This window comes from Mixophyes fleayi, chromosome 4, assembly GCF_038048845.1.
Source record: "Mixophyes fleayi isolate aMixFle1 chromosome 4, aMixFle1.hap1, whole genome shotgun sequence".
NCBI classification, from domain to species: domain Eukaryota; kingdom Metazoa; phylum Chordata; class Amphibia; order Anura; family Limnodynastidae; genus Mixophyes; species Mixophyes fleayi.
In genome coordinates this window covers 332798301-332821750 of record NC_134405.1, presented here as the reverse complement: position 1 = coordinate 332821750, position 23450 = coordinate 332798301, and the positions used below count along the sequence as shown (strand labels likewise).

Sequence of the window (23450 nt, the reverse complement as noted above, 5' to 3'; positions counted from 1 at the left end):
GCAATTCACGGGAATCCGTCAACATTCCCCTCCCAAAGCCAACAGCCTTTTACACAATATCTCGGGAAAAGGTGGGTGGCTCCAAAGAGCAAGCGGGTTCCGGGGTAGTGATTCACTTGCACATCCACCCAAATATGGCAAGCAGCATGTGGGGGTATAAATTAGTAGACGCATGCTGTAAACAGATTAGACCGCTCAATTTATACACGGGATGAAATCGATGTGGCCCCATTATAGCTAATATAAATTACAGACTGAACGATGGCGTCGATAATCACAGTATTGTGCAGAAACAAGTAATCATAGGTGTGTGTGTAACGTGATATTAGGGAGCTAAACCTCTCACGGTCCTGGACATTAGTCGTACAGCTCTTTACAGACATAGTGGGCGGCCCTTAGAAGGGCCTTTGTGGTTTGTAATGGGATAGACAAAGAAATTAGCCTCCGAATCCGTACAGAGTGCGACCCTGACGTTTCAGGGCATACACGACATCCATGGCTGTGACAGTCTTTCTCTTTGCGTGCTCTGTGTAAGTGACGGCATCACGGATCACATTCTCCAGGAAGACCTTCAAGACACCGCGGGTTTCCTCGTAGATGAGCCCAGAGATGCGCTTCACACCTCCCCTACGAGCTAAACGACGGATAGCTGGTTTAGTGATGCCCTGGATGTTATCACGGAGAACCTTCCTGTGCCTCTTAGCACCGCCTTTCCCGAGCCCCTTGCCTCCTTTACCGCGTCCAGACATGATGTAACTTTCAGTCAAAAATGTTCCAACTGATACAGTTTAGCTGCGCAACAAGCTTCTTTTATGCAGCTGGGTCGGACCTGATAGGGGACATAAGAGGAAGGGGGCGTGTCCAGTAGGCAGCGGTTCTTTGTACGTTGTGTGACGCGGGCTTCGGTTCCCCCCTTATCACTGATTCGCTGAGCGCTCAACCGTTTGCGAATTTAAAATTCCCGCTCAGTCGCTCCTATTGTTTGCAGTGTATAGCTTACGAAGTAAAGCAATTTAATGTCTCCTTTAGTTGATCGATTGTACATGGCTGTGTGCGCGGTTTTTGGTTGTTTGACTGCATATTATGTAAATGTAAAACATTCTAGTGGTTTAAGCTACAAGATAATCATTATGATAGTTCACAATGTAGTATTTGTAGTAAAAACCCAAAGACTAATCCTCTACAAAGTAAGCTGAGCAAAATATGTTCGCTGGCATCTGTGTACTTCTCTGGCTTTATCAAATTCCTTCTCTTAATTATTTTTCAACACCAAGAGCAGGGTGCTGGGCATAGTTGAGATGTATATTTAGTCTGCTTGCAGCCTCTCATGCCCATATTGAAGGTACCTTGACTCAGCACTGTCCATTCATTCTGTAACACAGGCTGCAAAGTAACAAACACATATTACTATATATTATTTTTAATTAATTTTATAGCTTGAGATCTCTCAAGATACATAAACAAGTTTTTGATCACAAGTCAAACTGCATCTTACAGTGGTCTCCACCTGCACACAGTGGATACAGACATGTTGGGGGTAAACCAATATACATGAACAATGCAGCCTTCAGTGCAACATCAATTAATTAGGAACAAGAGGAATCTCTGTACTTCAGGCCTCAGTGGTCACTACCTACTGGTCACTTGATATCTTGTATTCTCATGAATATTAGTTCAGGAAACAACATGGCTGCCTCACTGCATACATGAAGGGTGTAATTTAAAGAGGATCTGTCATGTTTTACAAGCCTGTTTCACATGGGAGTGATCAACATACTAAGAACATACCGAGCAGCGATCTGTCCCTCCAGATGAGATCAACATGTCAGCCGGGCTGTTTACCACACTGGCTGGGTTGTTCAACGTGATAACCACCAACACCATGGAAGCAATTGATTCTGGAGGGACAGTCCTGCCGTCCCACGTTTAAGGACTTTTGTCCTGATTCGGTGACAGTTGGGAGATATGTCCCACTGAGTGATGCCCCTTCAATGTCACAAGTACTAGTGGCCGGTGTGTGCAGCACCTAAGGGATGTTTTTAGGGGAGCAGGCTGGGGACGTCCCAGCACTTCCAAAGCCAATGGGGCATATTTAAGAAAGCACAATAGTGCTCTTACCGTGAAATTAAGGTCCCTCTGTGTCCTCCGCATATTTATAAAGGGTGCATCGTAGCAGATATCGTGGATATATGCTGCTTTGCACTCCTCTACGTTTTTGGGAGCAGTCACCGAATAGTATGGTGACTTCTCTTGGCCGTAATCTAACATGTTCCGAAAAAAACTATTTTTTGGGGGGAAACTTGTCTTGATAATGTACGCCAGCTGAAGCTGGCGCTTATTATCATAAATGTCAGATTTCAGTGCTGTCAGATTTCAGTGCTGTCAGCTCTGGTCCGAAGAGCAGAGCTGGACAGCGCATGTGTGGAGGGATCACATGATCCCTCGCTGTCATTCACCGCTGTCTCTGCAACTATAGTTGCAGAGACAGATCGGGGATGTTTTTTTTTGCGCATGTGCAGTTTTTCGAACTGCACATGCGCAGTTCCAGAGTAAAGAAAAATGAAGAACACCTGGAGGAGATCCGTGGACACCGCATTCGGAAGAGGCGGGGTAAGTGCGATTTTTTTTTTATCACAGGAACAGCAGTTTATCGCAACTGCTGCTTCTGTGATCCGTTTTTAATAAATCTGAGAAATAGTTCAATCCTTATCCATGCGATAAGGATTGATAACTATTGTTCATTTTTGCCGATGATTGATAAATGTGCCCCAATGTGAGGTGACCATGGCCCTTCCTTGTGCGCACACAATAACACTTTATTACATTACCTGCTTCCAATTCCTTCCGCCTTCTATCCAAACTACATCTCCCAGAATGCAGCTCGGCATTGACAAGGGTTGCCGGGAAAGCGGGCTCTATAATAAAGCGGACATCTCAGCCACAAGTAGCTTATTGGACAGCAGGTGGCGATGTTGTAATACTAAACTAGCTGAGAAGTAATTTCTCTCATGAATGGTGTTTCTACTTTATAACGTGTTTGTTTCAAGTTTCACAAGAACTTTATAAGCATTAAAGCACCATTATAAAATTAAACAACACTTTTTTTTCCATTTAAAAGCAAAGTAATATAGTTTCAGAGACGACACAAAACAGGAGAGGAAGGGTTTTAGTATCACATTATTTATACTAATTTCATGTTTAAGAGGTATAGAAATACTCTTCTAGTTTTTTTCTTCCCATTAATTCACTGCTAAATCTAAATATTGTATTTACAATTTTTATCACTGAAATAAATAAAACTTTAATTCGGGCTGCATTTGGATGGACAATTGATGAGGCTGAAGAATACACCATCATACCCAGACCACCAAACTCTCCTTTACTGAAATTCAAAACTGAGGGAAGAGATACACAAATTAAACTGTTGCGGTACTGTAAGTCTCAGTGTAGAAGGGTATCCTGAGGAAGACAGCACTGGAGCCAACAAGGAGGTTAAAAAAGAAGAGGATTCTGCTTACTAGACCTCTGATCAAGGGCAGGTAAGTCTGGGCTCCCGTACGCTCTCACCGGGATTGACAACAGCGAATCTGAACATGATAGCGGTCAGCCAATCAATGGCCAGCCAGTCCCGGCTCTTAGTCGACCATTTGAATTTTGCTGAGTCCAGCGCAGCCTGAAGAGGACAGAGTCACTTCAATCAATTTCAGCACCGAACAGGAGAAGAGGCACCATTGGCTGGAAGGACTTGAAGAAGTGGAAACGGTTGGAGAACATCTGATTCCTGCGCGGAGCAGGTAACTATGATTTACATAATGTGGGCACATCTATAGGCACTAGGACCGTGGAGTAGATAGTCATGTACAAGGCCCGGGGGCTTTTTAGGTGTATTTCAAGACATTAATATTTGGGGTACAATTGGCCAGGCCATGACCCTGGGGGCCGGGGTGGATTCAGGCTTGGAGCCTGTCCTGCATTTATTAGGTTTAGAGCCTAGGTTGGGCACGTGAGTCAGGCTTAGAGCCTGTAGCCATATAATAATTTGGCACTATGCCTACGTCTGTATCACCACTAACCACCAGGGACTGTTCCCCTCGCTCGTAAGATCCGTTTAGAGATACGTGCCCACTAGCATAGAATCCACTGTCACCACCATGTTTACACCAAGCTGTCCGCATGTAAGTAAGAGGGGTATACGCACTGTTACCCCAATTGTACTATTTGTGTTTCTGTGTTTTGCCCTCACAGCTGCTGAGAAGCAGAGTACACGGCCATCAAAGAGACCTGACGCTCCAGGTGAGTGGTCTCTGTCTTTGCTGCTTGTTTGTTCTTGTGTGTTTTGTGCTGGTTTCTGGCAGGGTGTTTTGCCGATCGGTGCCTATGGATAGGTGAACCTGAGTATGGCAAGACCGTGAGGAATCAAAGATAATTAATACACCCCCATGTGGTGCCTGTTTGCGGATATCCCTGTGGTCAGAGCTGGATTAAGGTTCTGGTGGGCCTGGGGCACTTAAGACAGGGGTGTCCCCTATTGTCTGATATGGTCTTCATTTTAGACAAATAAACAGGCAATACTGTGTGCACTACTGATAGGTGCACGCATCTCTGATATCACGAGCAGTACAGTGTGAAGCAGGACTTACCTCCCCACTGTCCTTGCAGACAGACCAAATTCTGACTAAGCGAGACAGTCACCCAAATTCTGCGCTGCCCCATCATCTTCAGGACAGTTGGCAGATGGTCGTGCTCTCTCCTACCTGCTCTTGTCACATTCCACCACCTGCGGCTGCTGGTGTCTTTAGATCAGTTGCTGCTTGTGTGGATTCTGGGATGTCGGGGCCCTATATGGGGGGGGGGGGGGGGGGGGGGGGGGGGAACGGGTACATAAAGTTTAGGAGTCCCCAAACAGTTCCATTAATAAATCCATAGCACCCCCTTTAATAATTAGGCCTCCCTCCCTGCAACCAGCCCTACATTTGAAATTAAGTAAAATGAATACAATTCACATTTAATAATAAGGGTGTGCACCGGCCACTTTTAGTGTTTTGAGTTCTGATTAGCTTTAGGTTTTGGGTTCTGATTTGTTTTGCCAAAACACCCGACTCAAGGTTTTGGTTCTGATTTAGGGTTTTCGGCTCTGAATTTTTATTTTTTTTTAAGAATAAAAACTGTTTTTTTTTTTGTTGTTTTTCACTCCTACGCTATTATTAACCTCTATAACATTCAATAACAATAATTTCCACTGATTTCCAGTCTATTCTAAACACCTCACACCTCTCAATATTGTTTTAAGGCCAAAAGGTTGCACCGAGATAGCTGGATGTCTAAGCTAAGCGGCACAAGTGGGCGGCACAAACACGTGGCCCATCTAGTAGTGGCACTGCAGTGGCAGACTGGATGGCAGTTTGAAAAACTAGGCTCCAAAGAGCACATAATGCCAAAAAAAAGAGGTGCAAGATGGAATTGTCCTTGGGCCCTCCCACCCACCCTTATGTTGTTGAAATAGGACATGCACACTTTAACAAACCAATCATTTCAGCGACAGGGCCTACCAAACAACTGTGGCTGAAATGATTGGTTTGTTTGGGCCCCAACACCAAAAAAGCTATTCATCTCTCCCTGTACAAACTAAACAGGCTCTACTGAGGCAAGATGTCGTCCTCATCCTCAACCTCTGATTCCTCTCCCCCTACAGTGTGTACTTCCTCCTCCTCACACATTATCAATTTGTCCCCGCTGGACTCCACAACCACAGGTCCCTCTGTACTATCTGGAGGGCAGTGCTGTACTTGATTGAGGAATTGATAATTCATTTTTATGAACATCATTTTTTTTAACGTTCTGAGGAAGCAACCTCCTTCGCCGCTCACTGACCAGGTTCCCCGCTGCGCTAAAAACTCTTTCCGAGTACACACTGGAGGGGGGACAACTAAGATAAAATACAGCCAGTTTGTACAGGGGCTTCCAAACTGCCTTTTTTTTCCTGCCAGTAAGAATATGGACTGTGTGACATGTCTACTTGGATGGTGTCAGCAAAGTAATCCTCCACCATTTTTTAATTTGTGACAGCATCCAATGCAGCTGATCGAGATTGTGTTGGAAATTGACGAGGAGGGTTTTGCTGGTGTGCATACATCCAGGGCTGCCAAGAGGAATTCAGGGCCCGGGTACAACAAATTCATGGGGCCCCCCTCATAGTCGAGTAAGCGCCAAAAAATTTGGGGGTGTGGTCATACATTTAGGGGCGTGTCAATGCACCGTTGGGGCGTGGCTAGCCTAACGACGCGCACAATTTTTCGGAGGTGTGTTCAAGCATTTGGGGGCGTGGTAAATGCGCCATTGGGGCGTGGCTAACATCAAAATCACTAGGCTCTCAATTCGCTGGAGCGTCACATATGTCCAAGCACTCCTGACTTTCAGGACATCTGGCACCACAGTGTAGTATACAAAGAATGCAGTGTGTACAGAAACAGTTCAGTCTTGGCCTGCACCTTACATTGGGCACAACACTCACCAAAAATTGGTATTGTCCCTACTAGAATCATAGCATTTCACACACTGTGCTGCTCTCTCCTACCTGTTCTTCTCACTTTCTCCACCTGTGGCTGCAGGTTTCTTTTGTTGCGGCTTGTCCGGATCCTGCAATGTTGAAGGGTCTATTTGGAAAAAAATGGATACATTTAGAAAATTACAGCCAGCCCCGGCGTTAAATCAATAGCACCCACAATTGATAATTAGGCCTTCCTCCAGCCCCAACATTAAAATAATAGTATTCACATTTAATAAATAAACCTATTCCCCTTCCTGCAAACAGCCCCAGCAATACCTATTTCCCGCAAGCATCACTGCCATTAAATAATTCATAGTCACATTTAATAAATAGACCTCATTCTCCCCAAAATCACCCCAACATTCAATAGCCCCCAAACCTCCCCATCTTAAATTAATAGTCCCCACTATTAAATTGCCTCACCATCACCCTACAAACAAAATAGCACCTATTAATTAGCCACCACCTACCTCACACACACTACATTGCAAAAAGCCCCCCTGTGCCATTACACACACATTATTGTGCCCCTTCTTCACAACTACACTGTGCCCCCTTATGCTCACACTGCGCCCTCCATGCTGCTCTCCCCCCTTCTTTTTCCCTCTGCGCCTCTCTCCCCCTATTATTTTCCTCTGTGCCTCTCTTTCCCTTTTATTTTCCTTTGTGCCTCACTGCCCCTTTTATTTTCCTTTGTGCCTCTCTTCCCATTTTATTTTCCTTTGTGCCTCTCTTCCCCTTTTATTTTCCTTTGTGGCTCTCTTCCCATTTTATTTTCCTTTGTGCCTCTCTTCCCATTTTATTTTTCTCTGTGCCTCTCTTCCCATTTTATTTTTCTCTGTGCCTCTCTTCCCATTTTATTTTTCTCTGTGCCACTCTTCCCATTTTATTTTCCTTTGTGCCTCTCTTCCCATTTTATTTTCCTTTGTGCCTCTCTTCCCATTTTATTTTTCTCTGTGCCTCTCTTCCCATTTTATTTTTCTCTGTGCCTCTCTTCCCATTTTATTTTCCTTTGTGCCTCTCTTCCCATTTTATTTTTCTCTGTGCCTCTCTTCCCATTTTATTTTCCTTTGTGCCTCTCTTCCCCTTTTATTTTCCTTTGTGGCTCTCTTCCCATTTTATTTTCCTTTGTGCCTCTCTTTCCATTTTATTTTCCTCTGTGCCTCTCTTCCCCTTCTTTATAGTACTGTCCCTTTCTGTTCTTTCCTCCTCTTGCCTCTCCATTTCTTTGCTTACCTTTGTCAGCTTCTTTCTTTTCTTCTCTTCTCTTCTGTCTTCATGCTGGCTGCGGCGCTCCTCACTGACTGACGGGCGTGACTTGATGACATCACGCCCGACAGTCAGTGTGAATGGTGCAGAGAAGAACGAGGAGGGACGCGGCGCCGATCACGTGAGTATTAATTTTTTTTTGTTTGTTTTTTTTGTCCCAGCTCCCCCCACCAACGATCTTGCCGGACCGACCCCCGCCCCCCCCCTCCCCCTCCCCCTCCCGCGGAAAAAAAAAATTAAAATGAAAAGACGGAAGATGAAAAAAAAAACCAACAAAAAAAAACAAACAAATTTGCATCTAAGGCCCGGCCCGGGCCCCCTGGCAAGCCCGGGCCCGGGTAAAATGTACCCGCTCCCCCCCCTCTCGGCGGCCCTGCATACATCAGGACCAAGGGATTTAGGTGTCCCTAGACTGCTGACGGTCCTAGCCACAGTTCCTGAACTAAACACTGAATTATGAAGGTTATTCAGGTGACATATGAGGGAGGGTGTCCCTAGGTGGCCAAGATCCTTACCCCTGCTTAATTGAGCTTTACCTATGGCCATACATTTCTTGTCCGGATTGGGATATAAATAATTCCAGACCGAAGAGGTGGATTTCTTGGTCTTCTGGCCAGGCATGACAATGGGCTTTTTCTTCCCATGGACAACAACTGTCCCCCCCCCCCCCTGGTGGCTCATTTAAGATAACCAATTCAGCATCCTCCTCGTTAAGTTCCTCCTCAGCGCCAGCTACATCAATATCCTTATCCCGGTGTACAACATTGACACCTTCATTATCCAAACCTGGATCTACACTGTGGGTGATCCTTCCAGCATATGCAGAGGGCGTGCTGCAAATGGTGGTAGGAGCCACCTCTTCCCGTACAGTGATGGGAAGGTCAGGCTTCACAACCACTAACACCCTTGGACTCGCCTTGGGGATTTGTGATGTCATCTGTTTAAAAGGCAAAGTTGTTTGCTGTGCTGTTGATGACAGCTTAACTCTCTTAATTTTTTTTTGGAGGGGGGGGAGGAGGAGGGCTTAGATCCTTGGGTGAAGCTAAATCATTTATCCTTAACACGGGCCAGGGCCTAAGCCGTTCCTTGCCACTCTGTGTCGTAAATGGCATATTGGCAAGTTTACGTTTCTCCTCAGATGTTTTTAATTTCCTTTTTTTGCTAATTTTAGTGAACTTTGGGTTTTTGGATTTTACATGCCCTCTACTAGGAGATTGGTAATCGGCCTTGGCAGACAACGTTGATGGCATTTCATTGTCTATGTCATGACTAATGGCAGCAGCTTCAGCATTAAGAGGAAGTGGGTCTTGATCTTTCCCTACTTTATCCTCCAAATTTGTGTACTCCATTATAGTTTAATTTCTGGTACCAATATTTCTGGCCTGCAAGAACAGTGAGCGTATTTCAATTTTGCATAATATTTCTGGACTGCAAGAACAGTGAACGTAGGAAAATATTGCAGTACTAATATTTCTGGACTGCAAGAACAGTGAACGTGAGTAAATATTGCAGTACTAATATTTCTGCACTGCAAGAACAGTGAAAGTATTTTAATTTTGCAGTACTATTATTTCTGGACTGCAAGAACAGTGAACGTAGGTAAATATTGCAGTACTAATATTTCTGCACTGCAAGAACAGTGAAAGTATTTTAATTTTGCAGTACTAATATATCTGGACTGCAAGAACAGTGAACATACGTAAATATTGCAGTACTAATATTTCTGGACTGCAAGTACAGTGAACGTACGTAAATATTGCAGTACTAATATTTCTGGACTGCAAGAACAGTGCATGTAGGTAAATATTGCAGTACTAATATTTCTGGACTGCAAGAACAGTGAACGTACATAAATATTGCAGTACTAATATTTCTGGACTGCAAGAACAGTGAACGTACGTAAATATTTCAGTACTAATATTTCTGGACTGCAAGAACAGTGAACGTAGGTAAATATTTAAGTACTAATATTTCTGGACTGCAAGTACAGTGAACGTACGTAAATATTGCAGTACCAATATTTCTGGCCTGCAAGAACAGTGAACATATTTACATTTTACAGTACTAATATTTTAGGACTGCAAGAACAGTTAACATAGGTAATTATTGCAGTAATAATATTTCTGGACTGTAAGAACAGTGAACGTATTTTAATTTTGCAGTACTAATATTTCTGGACTGCAAGACAAGTGAACGTAGGTAATTATTGCAGTACTAATATTTCTGGCCTGCAAGAACAGTGAAATTATTTAAATTGTTGGTACTAATATTTCTGGACTGCAAGAACAGTTAACATAGGTAAATATTGCAGTACTAATATTTCTGGACAGCAAGAACAGAGAGCATAGGAAAATATTGCAGTACTAATATTTCTGGACTGCAAAAACAGTGAATGTATTTTAATTTTGCAGTACTATTATTTCTGGACTGCAAGAACAGTGGACGTAGGTAAATATTGCAGTACTAATATTTCTGGCCTGCAATAATAGTGAACGTAGGTAAATATTGCAGTACTAATATTTCTGGACTGCAGGAACAGTGATCGTAGGTAAATATTGCAGTACTAATATTTCTGGACTGCAAGAACAGTCACCGTAGGTAAATATTGCAGTACTAATATTTCTGGCCTGCAAAAACAGTGAACATATTTACATTTTACAGTACTAATATTTCTGGACTGCAAGAACAGGTAACGTATGTAATTATTGCAGTACTAATATTTCTGGACTGCAAGAAAAGTGAACATATGTAAATATTGTAGTACTAATATTTCTGGACTGTAAGAACAGTGAAAGTATTTTAATTTTGCAGTACTAATATTTCTGGACTTCAAGACAAGTGAACGTAGGTAATTATTGCAGTACTAATATTTCTGGCCTGCAAGAACAGTGAACGTATTTAAATTGTTTAGTACTAATATTTCTGGACTGCAAGAACAGTTAACATAGGTAAATATTGCAGTACTAATATTGCTGGACTGCAAGAACAGTGAACGTAGGTAAATATTGCAGTACTAATATTTCTGGCTTGCAAAAACAGTGAACATAGGTAAATATTGCAGTACTAATATTTCTGTACTGCAAGAAGAGTGAACTTAGGTAAATATTGCAGTACTAATATTTCTGGCCTGCAAGAACAGTGAACGTAGGTAAATATTGCAGTACTAATATTTCTGGACGACAAGAACAGCGAGCATAGGTGAATATTGCAGTAATAATATTTCTGGACTGCAAGAACAGTGAACATATTTTATTTTGCATAATATTTCATGACTGCAAGAACAGTGAACATAGGTAAATATTGCAGTACTAATATTTCTGGACGGCAAGAACAGTGAGCATAGGTAAATATTGCAGTACTAATATTTCTGGACTGCAAAAACAGTGAATGTATTTTAATTTTGCAGTACTATTATTTCTGGTCTGCAAGAACAGTGGATGTAGGTAAATATTGCAGTACTAATATTTCTGGCCTGCAATAATAGTGAACGTAGGTAAATATTGCAGTACTAATATTTCTGGACTGCAGGAACAGTGACCATAGGTAAATATTGCAGTACTAATATTTCTGGACTGCAGGAACAGTCACCGTAGGTAAATATTGCAGTCCCAATATTTTTGGCCTGCAAGAACAGTGAACATATTTACATTTTACAGTACTAATATTTCTGGACTGCAAGAACAGTTAACATAGGTAATTATTGCAGTAATAATATTTCTGGACTGTAAGAACAGTGAACGTATTTTAATTTTGCAGTACTAATATTTCTGGACTGCAAGACAAGTGAACGTAGGTAATTATTGCAGTACTAATATTTCTGGCCTGCAAGAACAGTGAAATTATTTAAATTGTTGGTAATAATATTTCTGGACTGCAAGAACAGTGAACATAGGTAAATATTGCAGTACTAATATTTCTGGACAGCAAGAACAGAGAGCATAGGTAAATATTGCAGTACTAATATCTCTGGACTGCAAAAACAGTGAATGTATTTTAATTTTGCAGTACTATTATTTCTGGACTGCAAGAACAGTGGACGTAGGTAAAAATTGCAGTCCCAATATTTTTGGCCTGCAAGAACAGTGAACATAGGTATATATTGCAGTACTAATGTTTCTGGACTGCAAGAACAGTGAACGTAGGTAAATATTGCAGTACTAATATTTCTGGACTGCAAGAACAGTCACCGTAGGTAAATATTGCAGTACTAATATTTCTGGCCTGCAAAAACAGTGAACATATTTACATTTTACAGTACTAATATTTCTGGACTGCAAGAACAGGTAACGTATGTAATTATTGCAGTACTAATATTTCTGGACTGCAAGAAAAGTGAACATATGTAAATATTGTAGTACTAATATTTCTGGACTGTAAGAACAGTGAAAGTATTTTAATTTTGCAGTACTAATATTTCTGGACTTCAAGACAAGTGAACGTAGGTAATTATTGCAGTACTAATATTTCTGGCCTGCAAGAACAGTGAACGTATTTAAATTGTTTAGTACTAATATTTCTGGACTGCAAGAACAGTTAACATAGGTAAATATTGCAGTACTAATATTGCTGGACTGCAAGAACAGTGAACGTAGGTAAATATTGCAGTACTAATATTTCTGGCTTGCAAAAACAGTGAACATAGGTAAATATTGCAGTACTAATATTTCTGTACTGCAAGAAGAGTGAACTTAGGTAAATATTGCAGTACTAATATTTCTGGCCTGCAAGAACAGTGAACGTAGGTAAATATTGCAGTACTAATATTTCTGGACGACAAGAACAGCGAGCATAGGTGAATATTGCAGTAATAATATTTCTGGACTGCAAGAACAGTGAACATATTTTATTTTGCATAATATTTCATGACTGCAAGAACAGTGAACATAGGTAAATATTGCAGTACTAATATTTCTGGACGGCAAGAACAGTGAGCATAGGTAAATATTGCAGTACTAATATTTCTGGACTGCAAAAACAGTGAATGTATTTTAATTTTGCAGTACTATTATTTCTGGTCTGCAAGAACAGTGGATGTAGGTAAATATTGCAGTACTAATATTTCTGGCCTGCAATAATAGTGAACGTAGGTAAATATTGCAGTACTAATATTTCTGGACTGCAGGAACAGTGACCATAGGTAAATATTGCAGTACTAATATTTCTGGACTGCAGGAACAGTCACCGTAGGTAAATATTGCAGTCCCAATATTTTTGGCCTGCAAGAACAGTGAACATATTTACATTTTACAGTACTAATATTTCTGGACTGCAAGAACAGTTAACATAGGTAATTATTGCAGTAATAATATTTCTGGACTGTAAGAACAGTGAACGTATTTTAATTTTGCAGTACTAATATTTCTGGACTGCAAGACAAGTGAACGTAGGTAATTATTGCAGTACTAATATTTCTGGCCTGCAAGAACAGTGAAATTATTTAAATTGTTGGTAATAATATTTCTGGACTGCAAGAACAGTTAACATAGGTAAATATTGCAGTACTAATATTTCTGGACAGCAAGAACAGAGAGCATAGGTAAATATTGCAGTACTAATATCTCTGGACTGCAAAAACAGTGAATGTATTTTAATTTTGCAGTACTATTATTTCTGGACTGCAAGAACAGTGGACGTAGGTAAAAATTGCAGTCCCAATATTTTTGGCCTGCAAGAACAGTGAACATAGGTATATATTGCAGTACTAATGTTTCTGGACTGCAAGAACAGTGAACGTAGGTAAATATTGCAGTACTAATATTTCTGGACTGCAGGGATAGTGACCGTAGGTAAATATTGCAGTACTAATATTTCTGGACTGCAGGGACAGTGACCGTAGGTAAATATTTCAGTACTAATATTTCTGGACTGCAAGAACAGTGAACATAGGTGTATATTGCAGTACTAATATTTCTGGCCTGCAAGAACAGTGAACATATTTACATTTTACAGTACAAATATTTCTGGACTGCAAGAACATTTAACATAGGTAAATATTGCAGTACTAATATTTCTGGACGGCAAGAACAGTGAGCACAGGTAAATATTGCAGTACTAATATTTCTGGACTGCAAAAACAGTGAATGTATTTTAATTTTGCAGTACTATTATTTCTGGTCTGCAAGAACAGTGGACATAGGTAAATATTGCAGTACTAATATTTCTGGCCTGCAATAATAGTGAACGTAGGTAAATATTGCAGTACTAATATTTCTGGACTGCAGGAACAGTGACCATAGGTAAATATTGCAGTACTAATATTTCTGGACTGCAGGAACAGTCACCGTAGGTAAATATTACAGTCCCAATATTTTTGGCCTGCAAGAACAGTGAACATAGGTATATATTGCAGTACTAATGTTTCTGGACTGCAAGAACAGTGAACGTAGGTAAATATTGCAGTACTAATATTTCTGGACTGCAGGAACAGTCACCGTAGGTAAATATTGCAGTACTAATATTTCTGGCCTGCAAGAACAGTGAACGTAGGTAAATATTGCAGTATTAATATTTCTGGACTGCAAGAACAGTGAACGTAGGTAAATATTGCAGTACTAATATTTCTGGACTGTAAGAACAGTGAACGTAGGTAATTATTGCAGTACTAATATTTCTGGCCTGCAAGAATAGTGAACGTATTTTAATTTTTTAGTACTAATATTTCTGGACTGCAAGAACAGTTAACATAGGTAAATATTGCAGTACTAATATTTCTGGACGGCAAGAACAGCGAGCATAGGTGAATATTGCAGTAATAATATTTCTGGACTGCAAGAACAGTGAACATATTTTATTTTGCATAATATTTCATGACTGCAAGAACAGTGAACATAGGTAAATATTGCAGTACTAATATTTCTGGCCTGCAAGAACAGTGAACGTAAGTAAATATTGCAGTATTAATATTTCTGGACTGCAAGAACAGTGAACAGACGTAAATATTGCAGTACTAATATTTCTGGACTGCAAGAACAGTGCACGTAGGTAAATATTGCAGTACTAATATTTCTGGACTGTAAGAACAGTGAACGTATTTTAATTTTGCAGTACTAATATTTTTGGACTGCAAGACAAGTGAACGTAGGTAATTATTGCAGTACTAATATTTCTGGCCTGCAAGAACAGTGAACGTATTTAAATTTTTTAGTACTAATATTTCTGGACTGCAAGAACAGCGAGCATAGGTGAATATTGCAGTAATAATATTTTTGGACTGCAAGAACAGTGAACATATTTTATTTTGCATAATATTTCATGACTGCAAGAACAGTGAACATAGGTAAATATTGCAGTACTAATATTTCTGGACTGCAAAAACAGTGAATGTATTTTAATTTTGCAGTACTATTATTTCTGGACTGCAAGAACAGTGAACGTAAATAAATATTTCAGTACTAATATTTCTGGACTGCAAGAACAGTGAACGTATTTAAAATTTTTTAGTACTAATATTTCTGGACTGCAAGAACAGTTAACATAGGTAAATATTGCAGTACTAATATTTTTGGACGGCAAGAACAGCGAGCATAGGTGAATATTGCAGTAATAATATTTCTGGACTGCAAGAACAGTGAACATATTTTATTTTGCATAATATTTCATGACTGCAAGAACAGTGAACATAGGTAAATATTGCAGTACTAATATTTCTGGACTGCAAAAACAGTGAATGTATTTTAGTTTTGCAGTACTATTATTTCTGGACTGCAAGAACAGTGATCGTAGGTAAATATTGCAGTACTAATATTTCTGGCCTGCAAGAACAGTGAACGTAAGTAAATATTGCAGTATTAATATTTCTGGACTGCAGGAACAGTGAACGGACGTAAATATTGCAGTACTAATATTTCTGGACTGCAAGAACAGTGCACGTAGGTAAATATTGCAGTACTAATATTTCTGGACTGTAAGAACAGTGAACGTATTTTAATTTTGCAGTACTAATATTTTTGGACTGCAAGACAAGTGAACGTAGGTAATTATTGCAGTACTAATATTTCTGGCCTGCAAGAACAGTGAACGTATTTAAATTTTTTAGTACTAATATTTCTGGACTGCAAGAACAGCGAGCATAGGTGAATATTGCAGTAATAATATTTCTGGACTGCAAGAACAGTGAACATATTTTATTTTGCATAATATTTCATGACTGCAAGAACAGTGAACATAGGTAAATATTGCAGTACTAATATTTCTGGACTGCAAAAACAGTGAATGTATTTTAATTTTGCAGTACTATTATTTCTGGACTGCAAGAACAGTGAACGTAAATAAATATTTCACTACTAATATTTCTGGACTGCAAGAACAGTGAACATAGGTGTATATTGCAGTACTAATATTTCTGGACTGCAAGAACAGTGACCGTAGGTAAATATTTCAGTACTAATATTTCTGGACTGCAAGAACAGTGAACATAGGTGTATATTGCAGTACTAATATTTCTGGCCTGCAAGAACAGTGAACATATTTACATTTTACAGTACTAATATTTCTGGACTGCAAGAACAGTGAACATAGGTAAATATTGCAGTACTAATATTTCTGGACTGTAAGAACAGTGAACGTATTTTAATTTTGCAGTACTAATATTTCTGGACTGCAAGACAAGTAAACGTAGGTAATTATTGCAGTACTAATATTTCTGGCCTGCAAGAACAGTGAACGTATTTAAATTTTTTAGTACTAATATTTCTGGACTGCAAGAACAGTTAACATAGGTAAATATTGCAGTACTAATATTTATGGACGGCAAGAACAGCGAGCATAGGTAAATATTGCAGTACTAATATTTCTGGACTGCAGGAACAGTCACCGTAGGTAAATATTGCAGTACTAATATTTCTGGCCTGCAAGAACAGTGAACGTAGGTATATATTGCAGTACTAATGTTTCTGGACTGCAAGAACAGTGAACGTAGGTAAATATTGCAGTACTAATATTTCTGGACTGCAGGGACAGTGACCGTAGGTAAATATTGCAGTACTAATATTTCTGGCCTGCAAAAACAGTGAACGTAGGTAAATATTGCAGTACTAATATTTCTGGCCTGCAAGAACAGTGAACGTAGGTAAATATTGCAGTACTAATATTTCTGGACGACAAGAACAGCGAGCATAGGTGAATATTGCAGTAATAATATTTCTGGACTGCAAGAACAGTGAACATATTTTATTTTGCATAATATTTCATGACTGCAAGAACAGTGAACATAGGTAAATATTGCAGTACTAATATTTCTGGACGGCAAGAACAGTGAGCATAGGTAAATATTGCAGTACTAATATTTCTGGACTGCAAAAACAGTGAATGTATTTTAATTTTGCAGTACTATTATTTCTGGTCTGCAAGAACAGTGGACGTAGGTAAATATTGCAGTACTAATATTTCTGGCCTGCAATAATAGTGAACATAGGTAAATATTGCAGTACTAATATTTCTGGACTGCAGGAACAGTGACCATAGGTAAATATTGCAGTACTAATATTTCTGGACTGCAGGAACAGTCACCGTAGGTAAATATTGCAGTCCCAATATTTTTGGCCTGCAAGAACAGTGAACATAGGTATATATTGCAGTACTAATGTTTCTGGACTGCAAGAACAGTGAACGTAGGTAAATATTGCAGTACTAATATTTCTGGACTGCAGGGACAGTGACCGTAGGTAAATATTGCAGTACTAATATTTCTGGACTGCAGGGACAGTGACCGTAGGTAAATATTTCAGTACTAATATTTCTGGACTGCAAGAACAGTGAACATAGGTGTATATTGCAGTACTAATATTTCTGGCCTGCAAGAACAGTGAACATATTTACATTTTACAGTACAAATATTTCTGGACTGCAAGAACATTTAACATAGGTAAATATTGCAGTACTAATATTTCTGGACGGCAAGAACAGTGAGCATAGGTAAATATTGCAGTACTAATATTTCTGGACTGCAAAAACAGTGAATGTATTTTAATTTTGCAGTACTATTATTTCTGGACTGCAAGAACAGTTAACATAGGTAAATATTGCAGTACTAATATTGCTGGACTGCAAGAACAGTGAACGTAGGTAAATATTGCAGTACTAATATTTCTGGCTTGCAAAAACAGTGAACATAGGTAAATATTGCAGTACTAATATTTCTGTACTGCAAGAAGAGTGAACTTAGGTAAATATTGCAGTACTAATATTTCTGGCCTGCAAGAACAGTGAACGTAGGTAAATATTGCAGTACTAATATTTCTGGACGACAAGAACAGCGAGCATAGGTGAATATTGCAGCAATAATATTTCTGGACTGCAAGAACAGTGAACATATTTTATTTTGCATAATATTTCATGACTGCAAGAACAGTGAACATAGGTAAATATTGCAGTACTAATATTTCTGGACGGCAAGAACAGTGAGCATAGGTAAATATTGCAGTACTAATATTTCTGGACTGCAAAAACAGTGAATGTATTTTAATTTTGCAGTACTATTATTTCTGGTCTGCAAGAACAGTGGATGTAGGTAAATATTGCAGTACTAATATTTCTGGCCTGCAATAATAGTGAACGTAGGTAAATATTGCAGTACTAATATTTCTGGACTGCAGGAACAGTGACCATAGGTAAATATTGCAGTACTAATATTTCTGGACTGCAGGAACAGTCACCGTAGGTAAATATTGCAGTCCCAATATTTTTGGCCTGCAAGAACAGTGAACATAGGTATATATTGCAGTACTAATGTTTCTGGACTGCAAGAACAGTGAACGTAGGTAAATATTGCAGTACTAATATTTCTGGACTGCAGGGACAGTGACCGTAGGTAAATATTGCAGTACTAATATTTCTGGACTGCAGGGACAGTGACCGTAGGTAAATATTTCAGTACTAATATTTCTGGACTGCAAGAACAGTGAACATAGGTGTATATTGCAGTACTAATATTTCTGGCCTGCAAGAACAGTGAACATATTTACATTTTACAGTACAAATATTTCTGGACTGCAAGAACATTTAACATAGGTAAATATTGCAGTACTAATATTTCTGGACGGCAAGAACAGTGAGCATAGGTAAATATTGCAGTACTAATATTTCTGGACTGCAAAAACAGTGAATGTATTTTAATTTTGCAGTACTATTATTTCTGGACTGCAAGAACAGTTAACATAGGTAAATATTGCAGTACTAATATTGCTGGACTGCAAGAACAGTGAACGTAGGTAAATATTGCAGTACTAATATTTCTGGCTTGCAAAAACAGTGAACATAGGTAAATATTGCAGTACTAATATTTCTGTACTGCAAGAAGAGTGAACTTAGGTAAATATTGCAGTACTAATATTTCTGGCCTGCAAGAACAGTGAACGTAGGTAAATATTGCAGTACTAATATTTCTGGACGACAAGAACAGCGAGCATAGGTGAATATTGCAGTAATAATATTTCTGGACTGCAAGAACAGTGAACATATTTTATTTTGCATAATATTTCATGACTGCAAGAACAGTGAACATAGGTAAATATTGCAGTACTAATATTTCTGGACGGCAAGAACAGTGAGCATAGGTAAATATTGCAGTACTAATATTTCTGGACTGCAAAAACAGTGAATGTATTTTAATTTTGCAGTACTATTATTTCTGGTCTGCAAGAACAGTGGATGTAGGTAAATATTGCAGTACTAATATTTCTGGCCTGCAATAATAGTGAACGTAGGTAAATATTGCAGTACTAATATTTCTGGACTGCAGGAACAGTGACCATAGGTAAATATTGCAGTACTAATATTTCTGGACTGCAGGAACAGTCACCGTAGGTAAATATTGCAGTCCCAATATTTTTGGCCTGCAAGAACAGTGAACATATTTACATTTTACAGTACTAATATTTCTGGACTGCAAGAACAGTTAACATAGGTAATTATTGCAGTAATAATATTTCTGGACTGTAAGAACAGTGAACGTATTTTAATTTTGCAGTACTAATATTTCTGGACTGCAAGACAAGTGAACGTAGGTAATTATTGCAGTACTAATATTTCTGGCCTGCAAGAACAGTGAAATTATTTAAATTGTTGGTAATAATATTTCTGGACTGCAAGAACAGTTAACATAGGTAAATATTGCAGTACTAATATTTCTGGACAGCAAGAACAGAGAGCATAGGTAAATATTGCAGTACTAATATCTCTGGACTGCAAAAACAGTGAATGTATTTTAATTTTGCAGTACTATTATTTCTGGACTGCAAGAACAGTGGACGTAGGTAAATATTGCAGTCCCAATATTTTTGGCCTGCAAGAACAGTGAACATAGGTATATATTGCAGTACTAATGTTTCTGGACTGCAAGAACAGTGAACGTAGGTAAATATTGCAGTACTAATATTTCTGGACTGCAGGGACAGTGACCGTAGGTAAATATTGCAGTACTAATATTTCTGGACTGCAGGGACAGTGACCGTAGGTAAATATTTCAGTACTAATATTTCTGGACTGCAAGAACAGTGAACATAGGTGTATATTGCAGTACTAATATTTCTGGCCTGCAAGAACAGTGAACATATTTACATTTTACAGTACAAATATTTCTGGACTGCAAGAACATTTAACATAGGTAAATATTGCAGTACTAATATTTCTGGACGGCAAGAACAGTGAGCACAGGTAAATATTGCAGTACTAATATTTCTGGACTGCAAAAACAGTGAATGTATTTTAATTTTGCAGTACTATTATTTCTGGTCTGCAAGAACAGTGGACGTAGGTAAATATTGCAGTACTAATATTTCTGGCCTGCAATAATAGTGAACGTAGGTAAATATTGCAGTACTAATATTTCTGGACTGCAGGAACAGTGACCATAGGTAAATATTGCAGTACTAATATTTCTGGACTGCAGGAACAGTCACCGTAGGTAAATATTACAGTCCCAATATTTTTGGCCTGCAAGAACAGTGAACATAGGTATATATTGCAGTACTAATGTTTCTGGACTGCAAGAACAGTGAACGTAGGTAAATATTGCAGTACTAATATTTCTGGACTGCAGGAACAGTCACCGTAGGTAAATATTGCAGTACTAATATTTCTGGCCTGCAAGAACAGTGAACGTAGGTAAATATTGCAGTATTAATATTTCTGGACTGCAAGAACAGTGAACGTAGGTAAATATTGCAGTACTAATATTTCTGGACTGTAAGAACAGTGAACGTAGGTAATTATTGCAGTACTAATATTTCTGGCCTGCAAGAATAGTGAACGTATTTTAATTTTTTAGTACTAATATTTCTGGACTGCAAGAACAGTTAACATAGGTAAATATTGCAGTACTAATATTTCTGGACGGCAAGAACAGCGAGCATAGGTGAATATTGCAGTAATAATATTTCTGGACTGCAAGAACAGTGAACATATTTTATTTTGCATAATATTTCATGACTGCAAGAACAGTGAACATAGGTAAATATTGCAGTACTAATATTTCTGGCCTGCAAGAACAGTGAACGTAAGTAAATATTGCAGTATTAATATTTCTGGACTGCAAGAACAGTGAACAGACGTAAATATTGCAGTACTAATATTTCTGGACTGCAAGAACAGTGCACGTAGGTAAATATTGCAGTACTAATATTTCTGGACTGTAAGAACAGTGAACGTATTTTAATTTTGCAGTACTAATATTTTTGGACTGCAAGACAAGTGAACGTAGGTAATTATTGCAGTACTAATATTTCTGGCCTGCAAGAACAGTGAACGTATTTAAATTTTTTAGTACTAATATTTCTGGACTGCAAGAACAGCGAGCATAGGTGAATATTGCAGTAATAATATTTTTGGACTGCAAGAACAGTGAACATATTTTATTTTGCATAATATTTCATGACTGCAAGAACAGTGAACATAGGTAAATATTGCAGTACTAATATTTCTGGACTGCAAAAACAGTGAATGTATTTTAATTTTGCAGTACTATTATTTCTGGACTGCAAGAACAGTGAACGTAAATAAATATTTCAGTACTAATATTTCTGGACTGCAAGAACAGTGAACGTATTTAAATTTTTTTAGTACTAATATTTCTGGACTGCAAGAACAGTTAACATAGGTAAATATTGCAGTACTAATATTTCTGGACGGCAAGAACAGCGAGCATAGGTGAATATTGCAGTAATAATATTTCTGGACTGCAAGAACAGTGAACATATTTTATTTTGCATAATATTTCATGACTGCAAGAACAGTGAACATAGGTAAATATTGCAGTACTAATATTTCTGGACTGCAAAAACAGTGAATGTATTTTAGTTTTGCAGTACTATTATTTCTGGACTGCAAGAACAGTGATCGTAGGTAAATATTGCAGTACTAATATTTCTGGCCTGCAAGAACAGTGAACGTAAGTAAATATTGCAGTATTAATATTTCTGGACTGCAGGAACAGTGAACGGACGTAAATATTGCAGTACTAATATTTCTGGACTGCAAGAACAGTGCACGTAGGTAAATATTGCAGGACTAATATTTCTGGACTGTAAGAACAGTGAACGTATTTTAATTTTGCAGTACTAATATTTTTGGACTGCAAGACAAGTGAACGTAGGTAATTATTGCAGTACTAATATTTCTGGCCTGCAAGAACAGTGAACGTATTTAAATTTTTTAGTACTAATATTTCTGGACTGCAAGAAAAGCGAGCATAGGTGAATATTGCAGTAATAATATTTCTGGACTGCAAGAACAGTGAACATATTTTATTTAGCATAATATTTCATGACTGCAAGAACAGTGAACATAGGTAAATATTGCAGTACTAATATTTCTGGACTGCAAAAACAGTGAATGTATTTTAATTTTGCAGTACTATTATTTCTGGACTGCAAGAACAGTGAACGTAAATAAATATTTCAGTACTAATATTTCTGGACTGCAAGAACAGTGAACATAGGTGTATATTGCAGTACTAATATTTCTGGACTGCAAGAACAGTGACCGTAGGTAAATATTTCAGTACTAATATTTCTGGACTGCAAGAACAGTGAACATAGGTGTATATTGCAGTACTAATATTTCTGGCCTGCAAGAACAGTGAACATATTTACATTTTACAGTACTAATATTTCTGGACTGCAAGAACAGTGAACATAGGTAAATATTGCAGTACTAATATTTCTGGACTGTAAGAACAGTGAACGTATTTTAATTTTGCAGTACTAATATTTCTGGACTGCAAGACAAGTAAACGTAGGTAATTATTGCAGTACTAATATTTCTGGCCTGCAAGAACAGTGAACGTATTTAAATTTTTTAGTACTAATATTTCTGGACTGCAAGAACAGTTAACATAGGTAAATATTGCAGTACTAATATTTCTGGACGGCAAGAACAGCGAGCATAGGTAAATATTGCAGTACTAATATTTCTGGACTGCAGGAACAGTCACCGTAGGTAAATATTGCAGTACTAATATTTCTGGCCTGCAAGAACAGTGAACGTAGGTATATATTGCAGTACTAATGTTTCTGGACTGCAAGAACAGTGAACGTAGGTAAATATTGCAGTACTAATATTTCTGGACTGCAGGGACAGTGACCGTAGGTAAATATTGCAGTACTAATATTTCTGGCCTGCAAAAACAGTGAACGTAGGT

General features: G+C 38.5%; 2 protein-coding genes across 2 annotated transcripts in view; both read right to left on the bottom strand.

Moving 5' to 3' along the window:
• Positions 1–437: 437 nt before the first annotated feature.
• Positions 438–749, bottom strand: LOC142150855 (histone H4). Its single transcript, XM_075206031.1, has one exon. It carries the CDS (start codon positions 747–749, stop codon positions 438–440), a length of 312 nt encoding a protein of 103 aa, XP_075062132.1.
• A 3490-nt stretch (positions 750–4239) lies between these two features.
• LOC142150854 (histone H2A type 1-like) overlaps positions 4240–23450 on the bottom strand; it is a 40602-nt gene continuing 21391 nt past the window's right edge. Inside the window, exon 2 of the mRNA XM_075206030.1 lies at positions 4240–4391. Coding sequence (XP_075062131.1) covers positions 4240–4391 — 152 coding nt within the window. The remainder of the gene's footprint in view (positions 4392–23450) is intronic.